This window comes from Nansenia antarctica (assembly GCF_963989245.1).
Source record: "Nansenia antarctica genome assembly, chromosome: 2".
Classification (NCBI taxonomy): domain Eukaryota; kingdom Metazoa; phylum Chordata; class Actinopteri; order Argentiniformes; family Microstomatidae; genus Nansenia; species Nansenia antarctica.
In genome coordinates this window covers 51,140,930-51,155,575 of record NC_137675.1, presented here as the reverse complement: position 1 = coordinate 51,155,575, position 14,646 = coordinate 51,140,930, and the positions used below count along the sequence as shown (strand labels likewise).

At 44.7% G+C, this 14,646-nt stretch overlaps 1 protein-coding gene across 1 annotated transcript in view; it reads right to left on the bottom strand.

The window, feature by feature from the left end:
* The window catches only part of LOC308151069 (ubiquitin carboxyl-terminal hydrolase 43-like), a gene marked incomplete at both ends in the record, with an annotated part of 89,760 nt that overhangs the window by 40,941 nt on the left and 34,173 nt on the right, over positions 1-14,646 (bottom strand). The window contains 3 exons of the mRNA XM_080523880.1: positions 1,548-1,692; positions 4,087-4,222; positions 10,368-10,460. Coding sequence (XP_080380006.1) covers positions 1,548-1,692; positions 4,087-4,222; positions 10,368-10,460 — 374 coding nt within the window. The remainder of the gene's footprint in view (positions 1-1,547; positions 1,693-4,086; positions 4,223-10,367; positions 10,461-14,646) is intronic.

Genomic DNA, 14,646 nt, shown 5'->3' with positions numbered 1-14,646 from the left:
CAAACTATAAAGATCCAGTCCGTTCACATTAACATTCATACTTAATAATGTACATTGGCGCATGATCACCAAATGCATATTGATTTAAAGTACACTAAATGTACGTCCCATTAGCAGTCGCCATAAAGGTTTACGACCAGTGCCGTCTAGGCCGTGATTTAAAGAGGCGCATTACCCAGCAGGCAGATAAGCTGACGCGAAGCCTGAATCAGTCCAGTACACATTTCATACTTGTCAGGAAAAAAAATATTACAAAATGATAGCTACAGCACAGCTCTCGTCACAAACTCAACGTGCATGAACGGAAGGAAGGAAGGAGGACGCAGGGCTTGTTCAGCTGTGAAGTGGTGAGAGGCCTTGGAGTCTCCATGTCAACCCATCCATCCATCCGTCCATCGACAGACTCTGATAATAACCCCGGGGGGGGTGGGTTTGGTGCCTGCCTGTGTGTACAGTGTAGACCAGTCAAACTGAGGAGACAGGACTCACTATCAGGCAGCTCCATATGGGTAGTCCAGATCCAAGATAGAGACAGAGGGAGGATTTTCTTGTCAGTTTTTGCCGACAGTACGAGGTGATGTAGAGAAGCTGCTAACCGTAACCCTTTGCAGCTCCACATGGGGGATATCACCACAAATACTGGATGTTTTTTGCTTTCAGGACCCATCACCCCGCCTACACTCTTGGGTGAGGAATGAGGGAATTACAACTCACCGTCTTGCTTCTGGGACCGCTGTCACACCTCTCACCTCTCACATCGTCAGGACAGATAACAGAGATACACAGTCGTTCAGAAGTGAATCGTTCAATCGCAGCGAATATTCACTGCAAGTGCCTTGGAGAACGTCTGAGCTTCTGTGTGTCTTGTGCAGAGTACTGTGTGTGTATTTACATGTTCCCAAGGACAACATTTCATTCTGCATACATTCCCAAAAGAATCAACCTCACACGTGTGTGTGTGTGTGTGTGTGTGTGTGTGTGTGTTTGTGTACAACAACCTCATTATCAAACCAAAAAAGAAACACTGTGCTGTTTCTTAGCAGCTGGTGGGCTCCATTTTGCTTTGGCTTAGTCGAGCCAAAACTGTAGTGACAAAATGATCCAATGAGTCTGGGCTTGACGGTTAATTCAAAACTAATTCAAAAAAAGAGTTTGGAACTTTACAAGTTTCATTAACGGATTTCGAGTTGTTTACTTAAACAATGCATGAATAATCGGTATCTCCTAATGCAGACAACCCGGAGAGTTCCTTACTTGCTTTGAATTAATTGGCTAGTCCAGCCCCCTAAGGAATTTTTTTTTTTTTTTGGGGGGGACAAATTGCTCTATTTAGCTAAAGTAAAATGGAGTCCACAGTGTTTATCCTGATGTTTGGATTGCGTGTGCCAACAGTGGGCAGTAAATGTAGGATAACGATTGTAGTACAGAGGACATGTAATAATCACTACTAAAATAAGGGGAGACTATTCCAGTGAACCGTGATATTGGGCAGTGGTTGTAGGGAAAGTTGACTTTGCCCAAGCACTACAGCGGTTTTGACTAGTTACCTGAGATTCGAGCACAGCCTCCCCTGATGTACAGGGGCGGGGCCTGGAAGGCATAGATGATGTCATTGTCAGCTACGCTGGTCAGGTCCTCCTCATCGAAGAAAGAACGCTGAAATCCTGTGGTGTAGATCTCTGTAAGGATTACCTTAAGGAGAGAAAGAGGGAGAGAGAGAGAAAGAGAGGTGATGAGAGAGAGAGGGAGAGAATTCAAATTCTAAAAAGCCTTCATTGACAAAAGACAATACAGAAATGGTCTGCCACAAAATAAGTGCTAAACAAACATTACAAAATCAAACCAATGAGTGAAACACATCACTCACTCGCATACTAAAACTTCAACACTAGATTCCCCATCAAAACAAAACGCCCCTGCCATCTCACACAAGTATATCCAGCTGCGGACATCACGCCTATCAACCGGAAGCTTGATGGACCATATTTGGTTGGAGTGGTTGGAGCGCGTCATCATACCGCGCCTGCATATTTGCATAGACTACGTCATCGCCTTACTAGCTTCCGGGTGATAGATGTGATGTCCGCAGCTGGACCCTTCTCAACGATGACGACGAAGACCCATCTTTAAATACCACATTCGCTCTTGGAAAATGTCACTACAGTTTCTGTAATAGCTTATTAATAAAGATTCGAAAAATTATGCTGACCATCGTATTATCTTAGTTTAATGTCATTTCAATGCATCATAGAACTTTTATTTACAAGCATAACACAAAAATCGCTATTATGCACCGTCTTTGCCCGTGAATAACACCGGCTGTGAAGCGGCTAAAAATACAAGACTATGCTGGATAACTCCACCATCGGTATACGGTCATTTTAAGCCATCAACCACCCCGCTGGCACCCCGGGAAGTTATGTTTCGAACCCCGAGAGCATGCATAAATGTCTATCCGAAAAGAGTACACTCTCATCGGCCTCTGCACGCGCCTCTCCTCTGTAACGTGGAGGTACGAAAACCCTCCATATCAACACTATCAGACCCTAACCCTTTTCTTTCCTAGCACCAGGGGAGCCCCCCCTCCCAAATTTCGTTATTTGGTACTATATCAATGACAATAAAGACCATTCATTCATTCATTCATTCATTAACCCAAGCATGTTAGTAAAACTAATTCTAGATGCACTTTCAAGAAAACAATAAAAGAGCACTTGATACAATTAACTCTGAATGAACAGTAGATTATTTATCTCGTTTGCTGATCTGTTGTATTTCATTCTTTTATTTTTATTAAAATGTATAAATGTATTTATTCTTATTCATTTATTGTTATTATGATGTATGTTTACACTTTTTTACAAAAAATGAAATAAAATTCTCTGTTGCAGTCCTTTGTCTTCAAGTGCTCCTTTGTTCCACACGACTATCTATACTTTAGATCAGGCCTATTCAAATAGCGGCCTGTGGACAGGTGTAGGTGTGATAGAGTTGATATGGAGGGTTAGGGTCTGATAGTGTTGATATGGAGGGTTAGGGTCTGATAGTGTTGATATGGAGGGTTTTCGTACCTCCACGTTACCGAGGAGAGGCGCGTGCAGAGGCCGATGAGAGTGTACTCTTTTCGGATAGACATTTATGCATGCTCTCGGGGTTCGAAACATTACTTCCCGGGGTGCCAGCGGGGTGGTTGATGGCTTAAAATGACCGTATACCGATGGTGGAGTTATCCAGCATAGTCTTGTATTTTAGCCGCTTGACAGCCGGTGTTATTCAAGGGCAAAGACGGTGCATAATAGCGATTTTTGTGTTATGCTTGTTGTAAATAAAAGTTCTATGATGCATTGAAATGACATTAAACTAAGATAATACGATGGTCAGCATAATTTTTCGAATCTTTATTAATAAGCTATTACAGAAACTGTAGTGACATTTTCCAAGAGCGAATGTGGTATTTAAAGATGGGTCTATCACCCGGAAGCTTGATGGACCAATCTTTAAAATCTCGCCGTCCTTTTAAGATCCTTCAAAATCTCGCGGTTTCTTGCGGTTACTTCTGTGATGACGCGCTCCAACCAAATATGGTCCATCAAGCTTCCGGGTGATAGATGTGATGTCCGCAGCTGGACCCTTCTCATCTCACACAGCATCCAACTCCAGCAGATTGTGTGTGCGAGAGCGAGAGAGAGAGAGAGAGAGAGAGAGAGAGAGAGAGAGAGAGAGAGAGAGAGAGAGAGAGAGAGAGAGAGAGAGAGAGAGAGAGAGAAAGAGAGAAGAGGGAGAGAGAGAATGAGAGAAAGAGAGAAGAGAGGGAGAGAGGGAGAGAGAGAGAGAGAGAGAGAGAGAGAGAGAGAGAGAGAGAGAGAGAGAGAGAGAGAGAGAGAGAGAGAGAGAGAGAGAGAGGGTGAAGATATTGGATCTTAGAATCAGTTCCGCCTGTTACTGAATACCAGTAAGCCTATTACTCCATTATTCCTCCTTCCAACCCCCTCCAGACTTAATGTACTGTAGTTCAGCATAGGCTTGAATCTGGGCCAGACAGACGGGAGTTGTGAAGAAGGGCGTGTGAGACCTCCAGCACCGTACCTGGTCTGGGGAGAGCTTCCCTTCGTCAGCCACCATCCTCCTCAGGCAGGCCAGCGACCCGAACAGAGGCACAGCCAGTCCAACCCGCTGGTACCTCTGGCCCTTCGTACTGAAGACCAGAGTCACAAACACAGGCCTGTTGGAGAGAGAGAGGGGGGGGGGGTGACGACAACAGACTGAGGAGGAGGTGGCTAAAGGAGGAAATAACAATAAAATGCAATGAAAAGTCCACAATTTTTAAATTATTATTACAGTACAGGACCAGGGAGGGACGTAAAAAACGTTTATGAATAAATCAATACATTTTAGCGTGAATAATTGATCATTTATAGGACCTGTTTTTTTGGAAGATGTAAGAAGTATCGGAAACTGGATTGCTGGTGGATGCATTTTTTAAAGAGGCAGCGCTGACGTGGGCAGGGTGGAGGGACATAATGGCTTCTCGCAAATACACTGAGCTGATGAGATATATCGTCCCTGTCAGAGTCTATATATGGCATGGGGCTCTAGTATGAGTCTGCAGTATGGGTAGCCTACACACCACAGAGAGAGAGAGAGAGAGAGAGAGAGAGAGAGAGAGAGAGAGAGAGAGAGAGAGAGAGAGAGAGAGAGAGAGAGAGAGAGAGAGAGAGAGAGAGAGTGCACAAGCGTTGGCCTCCTTGGAGGAGCATTAAAGGAGAGATGGGAGCCGCTGACAACAACACATTAGCAGGACATTCCTCTCTCTTCGTCCCCGTCTACGACAGAAAAACAACCCTGCCTCTAAAGACACATGAAACGACTCTGTTACGAGAGCTCTCAACAGCCTGTCCCTGTCGTGTCCCAATTATAAACCCCTTCCTCTGAAGTGCAGTGATAGAAGGTAGGCAGAGGATAAAGACAGACACCAACACTCACGCTTTATCCCACATTGGGCGAGAGGACACCAGGCAGCGGGGAGGGGGAGGGGGGGGGGGGGGGGGGCTGTAAGGGCTGAGAGATGCCCCGCTGTGTGGACTCAGAGTGACCTCTACAACTGGCCACCAAGGATCAACAGCATATGCCACAGTACCAGGGGCACTCCAGAGGCTGGACACACACACACACACACACACACACACACACACACACACACACACACACAGCCATGTGACTATACCAGAGGAACACAAGAAGTTTCTCCCATTAGCAGGGATCTTGTTAAGTCTCTAGACACTAACAGTGAAGGCAGTAGTTAATCAATGAGCGCCTGCAGGAAGCGTCCCTAATTCATACTAATTACACTGTTTGGTAGCAATCTGGGAACAGTTCAGCATCACAACACACACACACACACAACACACACACACACACACACACACACACACACACACACACACACACACACACACACACCACAACACAGGCTTAGGGGCAATTAGTTTACGCAACACCTACTCTGGGAATTCACGATAACTGAATAAGCTCGACAGAAACCTTCAACTGGATGGTAATGTGAATCTACAACTATAGCTAGGTCAGTCAAGTCTATAAATAGGTGAATCTTAAACACCTTTCAAAGGTTTCTCTCTCCCGACTCAGTCCAGGGTACAGGGCTAAGTCAAACATTTGGATTAATCCAGTTCCTTTTCCTATAGGACCGGAATATTCCAACCCATCTCATATTGTTCTCTGCAGTAACACGCTGATCTGTGAGTGGCTCATTTACTGGAACACATAATGCTCACAAAAATAGATAATCAGCCAGTGTCTGGGCCAACCAGACAGGAAGGCTTGATGTTCCTGACTTTTGACATGAGTTGCAAGAACTTAAAGACGAATAAAAAGCCTCCACACGTACTTCAATAAAGCTCCTCCACTGCTCAACCTACTGTCATGACCCAGGCTCACGGATCGAGGCAAACAGGGGAGGCCTCACGTCAGAATCAATAAAATAACATCATATTTATTAACTTTAAGAACAAATTATACTCCCAAAAATGGGGATGAGGCGTGTCCGTCAGTAATCAGTAGTGTAAGTGAGTGAATGCGTGTACGTGTGAATGCAGGGTTGTAAGGTGGGAAATAATAATGCCACTAATAGGATTGTCATAACAGAATGTCCGCGTAGAGAAAGGTCCCCCCGATGAATGGGGATTGCCTGGTTATATAGCCTCCTAGCCAGGTGTAGGCAGTGCAGCTAATTAGGGGAGCCGGACAGGAATAGCACTAGAACAGCCATGGGTGGGGTCATCTGACCCTGTGAGTAATTTGTCTTTTATATCTTTGCACTCGATCAAATTTCAGGACCCTCCTTTCATGACTTTTCCTAGATATGTGCGTTCTACCACTTGTTATTAACAAGGTCCTCTATGACACATTCTCTGTGTTTGGCAACATCCTTTCTTCCAAGGTGGTTTGTGATGAGAATGGCTCAAAAGGCCACGGCTTTGTTCACTTTGACACCCAGGATGCCGCTGAAAGAGCCATTGTGAGGCTAAATGGCACGTTATTACAAAACAAAAGAGTGTTTATTGGACACTTCAAATCTTGCATAGAATGACAGGCTGAGCTTGGAGCCAAGGTCCAAGTGTTCACTAACGTGTCCGTCAAAAACTTAGCCGCAGGGAGAGAGTGCCAGAGGGTGTGTCTCCTAAGATTCCTACTTCCCCCCTACTTTCTCCAGTGTCTATAAAAATAAAAATAAAAAGGAAATTCTTTCTTTCTTCTTCTATCACGACGACTGCCAATGGCCCCCGGCCTGAGCTATAGATTACTCTTCCTGCTACGACTGGTGAATTGATGATTTACTTGCTTAGTCAAATGTATCGATTGTAAGTCGCTTTGGAATAAGGCGTCTGCTAAATGCCAAAAATGTTGTGTAATGTAATGGGGGCTGCCACACTAAAAGCTCTGTCCCCGAAGGTTCGCAGGTTGGTGTGGGGGGTGGCAAGCAGGCCCGAGTCTGGAGACTGAGGAGAGACTTGTCGGTGAGGAGGAGGATGGAGGAGAAATGGATGACGCTAAAGGCCAGTTCAGACCAAAGATCCGCAACGAGACAAGACCATTTTTGAACGTCCACCTTTAGTTGCAGCGGTCTGATTTACCCCGCCGCAGGCCGGTCTGGTCTGAACTGACCAGTTTTAGAACGTCGGTTGCAAGTGGTTGCCGAGTTTTTAACTCTGACATTCTAAAATGGTCTCGTCTTGTCGTGGATCTTTGGTCTGAACTGGCTTTAAGTTGAAGGAGATTTTTGAAAAATATGGACCAGCCCTGAGTATTCGGGTCATGACTGATGACAATGGAAAGTCCAAGGGTTTCGGCTTTGTAAACTTTGAAAAACATGAGGACGCCCACAGAGCCATTAAAGATATGAAAGGAAAAAGGATCAACGGCAGACAGGTCTATGTGGGCCGTGCCCAGAAGAAAGGAGAGCGTCAGCCTGAGCTGAAGCACCAGTTTGAGCAGATAAAGTCGGGCCGCACGAAAAACAAGAAAAAAACAAGAAGAACATTTCGGTTTGAAAAGAATGCATTGTTTTGTGTCAGTGCTCAACTTATCAAGTGTTTTGCAGAGCTGTGAATTCTGTTAAGAAATTAGAATTAAAAAACCACCGGCGGTAATAAACATTCAACCACTTAAAGTGGGCATTCCTACCACATAAGTCCATTAACGTAAGACATTAATATGGTTTCATGTCATAACAGTGCAGGCTCTGTGCCACATTGGTTAATACACTAAAACATAACCAAGCAGTCTATCGCTTGTGAAGAACACAATCTGGGTTGCTGTGAGGTGTTTGTTTATAAGACTGCACTTACAGTGAACTACATGTGAGGTTTTATGGAAATGGTTTGGCATAAGACCATTTTTTCTACCTGGGAAAGAGATAAATGGTGGTCTTAAAAGGCAATCCATCTGTTTCTGCCTCTCAGAACTGTGACTACATTGAGTCTCCAATGCCATCAGCCAAAAGTAGACAGGACGGGCTGATTAAGTAGTCTTTGCCTGGCAAGCTGTTTGTTAGAAAAAAAAGCTTCTTAAAAACAAATTACCATGAAAGTTGGCTGAACTTACGGACACTCCGGCTGCTTCAAAAGAGATGTCTTCAAGGATGGCAATGAGCCGACGATGATGTCATTTAGCAGGAAAGCCGACAGAGCATCAAGGTATCATGGGATAATTGTATCTCTTACATAAATAGTCAACGATTCCTGTCACAGATGCAGAATGAAGTTGGAGCTCGATATGGAAAGATATACGACATATCATATATCAGTTTTAATGCTAGAGGTTACTGTGTCCAGTTGTGATAGAGGAAGGGAAGGACAGATGAGTGTGTGTGTGTGTGTGTGGGGGGGGGGGGGGCATTGACCTTGCTATCAGTACAGCCTGGTACGTCAATGTGGGAGTGAGAGGACATCATGGCACCCAAGGCCAGGAATCTGGGATACATAGATGCTCAGAACATTGCCTTAATCAGTGTTTTTCAACCTTTTTTGTGCCACATTTCTTACCTTGAAAAAATCCCACGGCACACCGCCATCCCAAATGTTACAAAATTATAATAGCCTATCATATACGTAACATTATAAGAACTTGTCGTTATACTCACTCAGTGCGAAGCCTGGCCCTGTATGTTGGCCATGTATGCGAGCCTTGCGCACAATTTGTCACTTGCAAGCAACTTTGTGTCATCACACTTCTCATCAGTTAAAACGGTTTTCAGCTCCTCCCGTAACTCAAACACGCAGGCTGGTTTTCAAAGCAAAGCAAACTGGCCACTGCCACGTATCTTCTCCAAAACAACATTTTCGATGTCTGCAGACATGTCATCAATGCGTCTGGCAATCGTCTTAATGAATGAATGAAACAATGTAGGTTATTTTGATCATCTTGGGGTATAATCGTTAGGTTTTTCAGTCAATCACCTGGAAGACGCCGCTTTGCAGACGGCGATACGCTTTTCTCTGACTGTTACCATTCTTAAGCTGATCTTTTTGGACTCGTCAACTTCTAACATTACACTCTGTAATATCATATTTCTTGGCTCCTCGACAGTTGTTTGATGCCTCTGCTTCATTGACCACCATGGTCTTACAATTGGCATCGTAACTCCTCTGTTGTTTGTTAACTTGACCAACCACTTGAGCCACTTTTTTCGGGCTGGTCCGAGTGTGTCTCTGCGGTGTCTCTCCGCGTGTGTGTGTGTGAGTGTGTCTCCATCTCTCCAGGCACCCGTCACTGGGGTGTGTGTGAGAGGGAGAAACACGGTGGCTTGCGTGGGGAACAGTCTTTTGGCGCCATAAGTTGTTGTGAATTAATATTGACGTGTAAAAGTCCAGGGCGCGAATATAAGACGATGCAATTTTTTCAGACTTTTTTCCGGGGAAAAAACCCTGTCTTATATTCGGGTCAATACGATAAGTGGAATTTGATAATTTCCCACGGCACATCTGATGATCTCTCACGGCACACTAGTGTGCCGCGGCACAGTGGTTGAAAAACACTGGCCTAAATCATCCTCTCTAATTAGGATTCCTCCTCTATACACCGGAGGACAGAGAAAGAAAGGGTTTTCTGGACAGCAAAATGAAAAGCAACTGAACAATTAATGAAGTTATTGTGTGTGTATGTGTGTCTGTGTCTGTGTGTACGGGTGTACAGGTGTGTGTGTGTGTGTGTGTGTGTGTGTGTGTGTGTGTACGGGTGTACAGGTGTGTGTGTGTGTGTGTGTGTGTGTTTGTCTGCATGCATGCAGCGCAAACATGTGTGTGTACAGTATGTGAATAGGGGCTAGCTCCTTCTAAATGTCAGGATTTCCTGAACAGGGTAACCCAGGCCTAACCCAGGCCGACCGGGGGCCCGAGGTCACGTTGTCCATCCTGGGGATGAATGAGACATTGTCCCTGCCTTCTGAGGTGGCGCTCCTCTGGGCTTTCCTCTGGGTTTCCTCTGGGAGCTCCCAGTACTACAGCTCAGACAGGGCCATTGTCTCTACATGCTACTGGAGATCTCTGTCCTGCTCTCGAACGTTAATGTGCCTCCAGAGGACTAAGAAGGATCTGTTAAAAAGACCTAGTGCCTCGTGTCACAATGGCTTTGACTCTCATTGACAGAATGTCTACCCAATAGCTGCATGTAACAGTAGTATTCAGCTGGTGGACTGTGGTGAGATCCTTGAATGAATGAATGAATGAATGAATGAATCATTTAATGACCACACGACCAAGGTCGGTGGAATTTGTTGTCGGTACCTTCATGTCTGTGTGTTCTGTGTTGTGGTGGGTCCACGTGACCGGGGGGAGTAACACAGTACTCACCTGGTCTGGCGCAGGGGGATGGGGAGGGAGATGCAGAGGAAAGGGTCGAAGGTGTTGCTCTGCTTAAGACAGTGAGGGCAGGTCAGCGACGACCTGCGGGAAGGAAAAAAGGAACATTGTTGTGAGTATCGATTCATGTTTGAAGCTATTAAAGATTCACCGTTGTAGGTTTCTGTAAGCTGGCAGCACGAGTACATCTCTGCTGTGAGAAATGAACAGAGTTCAAAGAGCCTTGATCTCGCTACAGTGTGAGAATGGGAAAAATATAAGTGATAAAAATGGGAACCAGCAGCCGTAGTTTCCAGCTCCTTGCATCACTCTACCCTGCGCCGAAGCGCTCCTGAGAGATGGTCTACTCCCTCTGTGTGTTTAGTTATCAACAAAGGAGAGGGGGAACAAAGAACCAACCTTCCACTCCACCAATTTTTTCCATTCAGTCTTTTTTATCCCCTGAATCCACTTGTTCCAACAAACCATCATAATGGAAGAGGAAGTTGCTCGTTCCAGCGAATGACTAATTGTTCTAACAATGACTCAGAGAACCTTTCCACGGAAGTCCTTAAGACTGCTCGGTGAGTGTTTTCTCGAGAACTGCACTCCTAGTGCATTCTCTCTGTCCAGCAGTAGTTCCATCAGCCTGGGACCTTGCGACTGGTTCTTCTTGTCAGGAGGGGAAATGCATTTTTACAAGGATGTCTGTGGCTATCAGAGTCGCAGGAGAAGAAATACAGAACATACACCAAAAACTGTTCTAAAGTGTGGGCTTTAGAATACAGACTGTCAAAATCCTGTTTTGCTTTGTTAGTTTTTCCTTAACTGAATTCCTGCAGTTGCTCCGACTAAAAACAAACCACTAGCATTGAGAGAATAACCATTAGTCTAATGAGGGCCTCTCATACAATAACTTATTTTCATCAAAGAGGATCTTATCTGAACAGTTGTTGTTGTTTTTTTTAAAGCATTGAGGATACGAGGATATGAAACAGAGTGGGCACAAGGGATTTTCTTGCACACTGTCTGTCTGTCCACAGAGAAATCTCCCCAGAGGCAATATCTACAAAGCATTATTTTAGAGCGGCTGAGAGAATATGAGAGGAAGAGAAGTTTGGGGGAGCAATTTCAGGCTCTAGAAATTGAGTTTACTTTATGGCTTTGCTGTATACTTACCATCAAAAATGATTACCGAGACATAGCCAGGTTTCCCATTCAATTGTGAATTTCAACCACCAATTTCCCCTCTCCCTCCCTACCCGTGTCCAGCACAAGAGACATTTTTAGACAAGTATTTCCCAAGTCATTTGCTTGCAGGTTCTTCATTGGGTCAGTGCACAGCTTTCACTTTGCCCGGCCTGCACGTTGGGAATCTTTACAACCAGGGGGGGTATCCTACCATGGGAAATGCAGCCCAAGCAGAGCTGTTCAAATGTGTTTCTCTTCTAGGAAGGCACCTGACAGATCCACAGTGGAGGGAGAGAGAGAGGGTGGTGGGGGGTGGGTGAATAAAGCTCCATTCAACTCCACCCAGCTGACACTGGGCTCTGAGTGGAGCTCTCTCTTGGCAGAGTGGATCGCTCCCCTACGGATGTGTTATTCTCCACAGGATGCAGAGGAGCTGCCCCGTGCCCCATGCATACAAATAACACTCAGGGCCCCACTAAAACCTAGATGTGGGACGAACTGGAAAGAAACACTTTAAAAGAGAAAAAGGAGGTGATATTCCGCCCGTGTCTAATGGACGGAGCGTGAGCAGTTGAGAGGGAATCCCTGTCTGAGAGGCAGCGATGCTGAAGAGCTCGAGATCAAACACACTATAGCTCTGACACAAATAGATAGAAGGCAGTTTTTTTCCACCCAGATCTTCAGGGTCTGTCAGCTTACCCTGAATAAATTATCTTCGTTGTCTTTTCCGAAGACAGCTATTATTAGAAAATCTTACTAAAGGTTAAGGCTTTAAACATCGTCTGTTAATTCTCCCCAGCGAGCTCTGCGGCGTTAAGCCGCCTGGAAGACATCATCTGTTTGTGGAGGATCCCGGTATGCTTTGATCACAACACCACGTCCACATTATGTTTTCTTTCTGTACAGTGTCCTGTGTGATTTGAGGAAGGCGCTTTTAAAATAAAATCTATTATTATTAGTACTAGTAGTAGTAGTAGTAGATTCAAAAGGTGACTCTACAGTGACCCTGTAGAGATTGTGCATATGAGTCCCTTACGTCTACGTGTGAGTCATATCACCCAGACCAAATAAAAGCATCCCCACGGAGGACCCTTCATCACCTCACGCAACCCTATTTATCCGAGTCTCCCTCAGAAATATAAACACATACATCAAGGCGAGCAGACAAAACAAAGGTCACCCAGTCAAAACGATTCAGGCGAAAAGAGCGGCGAGGAAGCTCTCGCAAGAACGTGGCGGGTTGTCGTGCCGACGCCGTACCCTGGTGCTCCCGGTGGAGCTGCAGCACCATGTTCCTCTGACACGCTCCGCTGCCCGCCGCTCGGTTTCACTCTAACGACCAGCGCTCGACAGGAAACACAGAGATCTCCGCTGACTTCTCTATCCATGCCTGGCCATGAGTCATGCGCGCTGTGGGATCAGAACCGAGCGAGTAATAATATCAACGCTTTACTACGCTAGAACCTTCCTGAACTGGGCATGAGTCGGAGGTAATTAAATAAGAAGGTTGAGAAATCCATATAACCACATACAATTGACTTGATGATAATAATAGACATAATCGAAAAGGACAGTAATAATTACTGTATAACTGATTTTTTAAAAAGTGAATTCATGAACTTCACACTGAAATCCATCATATTCAGCATGAACTTTACATCGCATAACACCGACATGTGATGAATGAAGCATCGAATCAACATCAAACAACATTGGGTAATCAAAGACAATAATGTATGTTTGTCGTAAGTATCTATTCAACCTGTTTGGACACAGTTAAAGATCAGGTCTAATAGGCATGGGGATTGTATAATGACAACCAGGGCCATTACAGGGATAATTCTCTGGCCTGTCAACTCTGGACATTGCATAGTCACACTGGACAGTGGTGTGGAAGCCGCACTCCAATGCTGGAGGGCAATAGGAGATCAAATTAATAAATCAAAGGAATCGACTATGAGAAACAGGACAGCCCCATGCAAGGGTTTAATAATAGGCACCCCCATGCAAGGGTGAACTTTATCAAGTATTAATAGGGTTTGCATTACGCTCACTGCCATACAGTATTGTGCAATGCTAAGACCAAAGGTAGCCGAATAGTATGAGGAAATCACTATTCTCTCAACTCAATTCTTCCTAGGTCACGGCCTTGACCATAGGGTTCTGAATCAGTCAACTTTGACACACTTTTGGCCTCCATGAAAGCCTTGGGCTGAGGTTTTTCAATCTTAGAATCTTTCATTCCTTAATCTTAATCTCAGCGACACCGATGGCCTTCCCTGAGCTCATGATCTGAATACTCCGACACGACAGTCTGACTGCCCTCGGTGATGGGCTAGGTTAAGGAAAGGCAGGCTGATTTGGGGTGACTGGGATTTAAAGTGATGTTCCTTGTGAGAAATGGTGTAGGCATGAATGAATTACAGTCATTTGAAAACAAGTACACCTACTACTGTACATTCATTCCGAAGAGAAAATGACAAACTGCTGTGCTGTCAATGCAGCACTCATCCTGATCACTAAAGATGTGAATGTGTGGCTGCCAGCTCCATAGATCAGTCATGACAACCCTAAGACAAACTTCGAGGAGAAGCTTACTGCAGTCTCAAAAAGCAATTTGTCAAAATGGATTTCAGTGGGGGACTTTCCTGTTTAATTTACACCACACGTCGTTTGCAAACCAAGTAGTAAAAGAAAGGTTGACTGCAGTAATGAAGGACATCACTTTTACTTTAGATAATTAAGTAGCTTCTCCCAGAGGAAGTGATTCGTACAAGTAAACAAGTCGTTGGTTGTGTTTATTTATGACATCATAATTCAATGCACCGTTGCACAAATGCAGCCAACATGCAAGTTAGAACATTTATTACATAATACGTTGAAGCTTGACATCATTGGATAACTCCACTCTTTAGAGCTCCCTGCCTGGAGTTACCGACCAAAAAGATACATGTATACAGTATATATAGTGGGACTTTAAATGTTCAATTACCATGAGGGCAAAGTAGAGATTATCAGCCTTTACTTTACTTAGTTTTTTTATTAGTGTACATATTGGTTTGAAATTACAACATGTTTTATGCATAGGTACCCAAAAGAC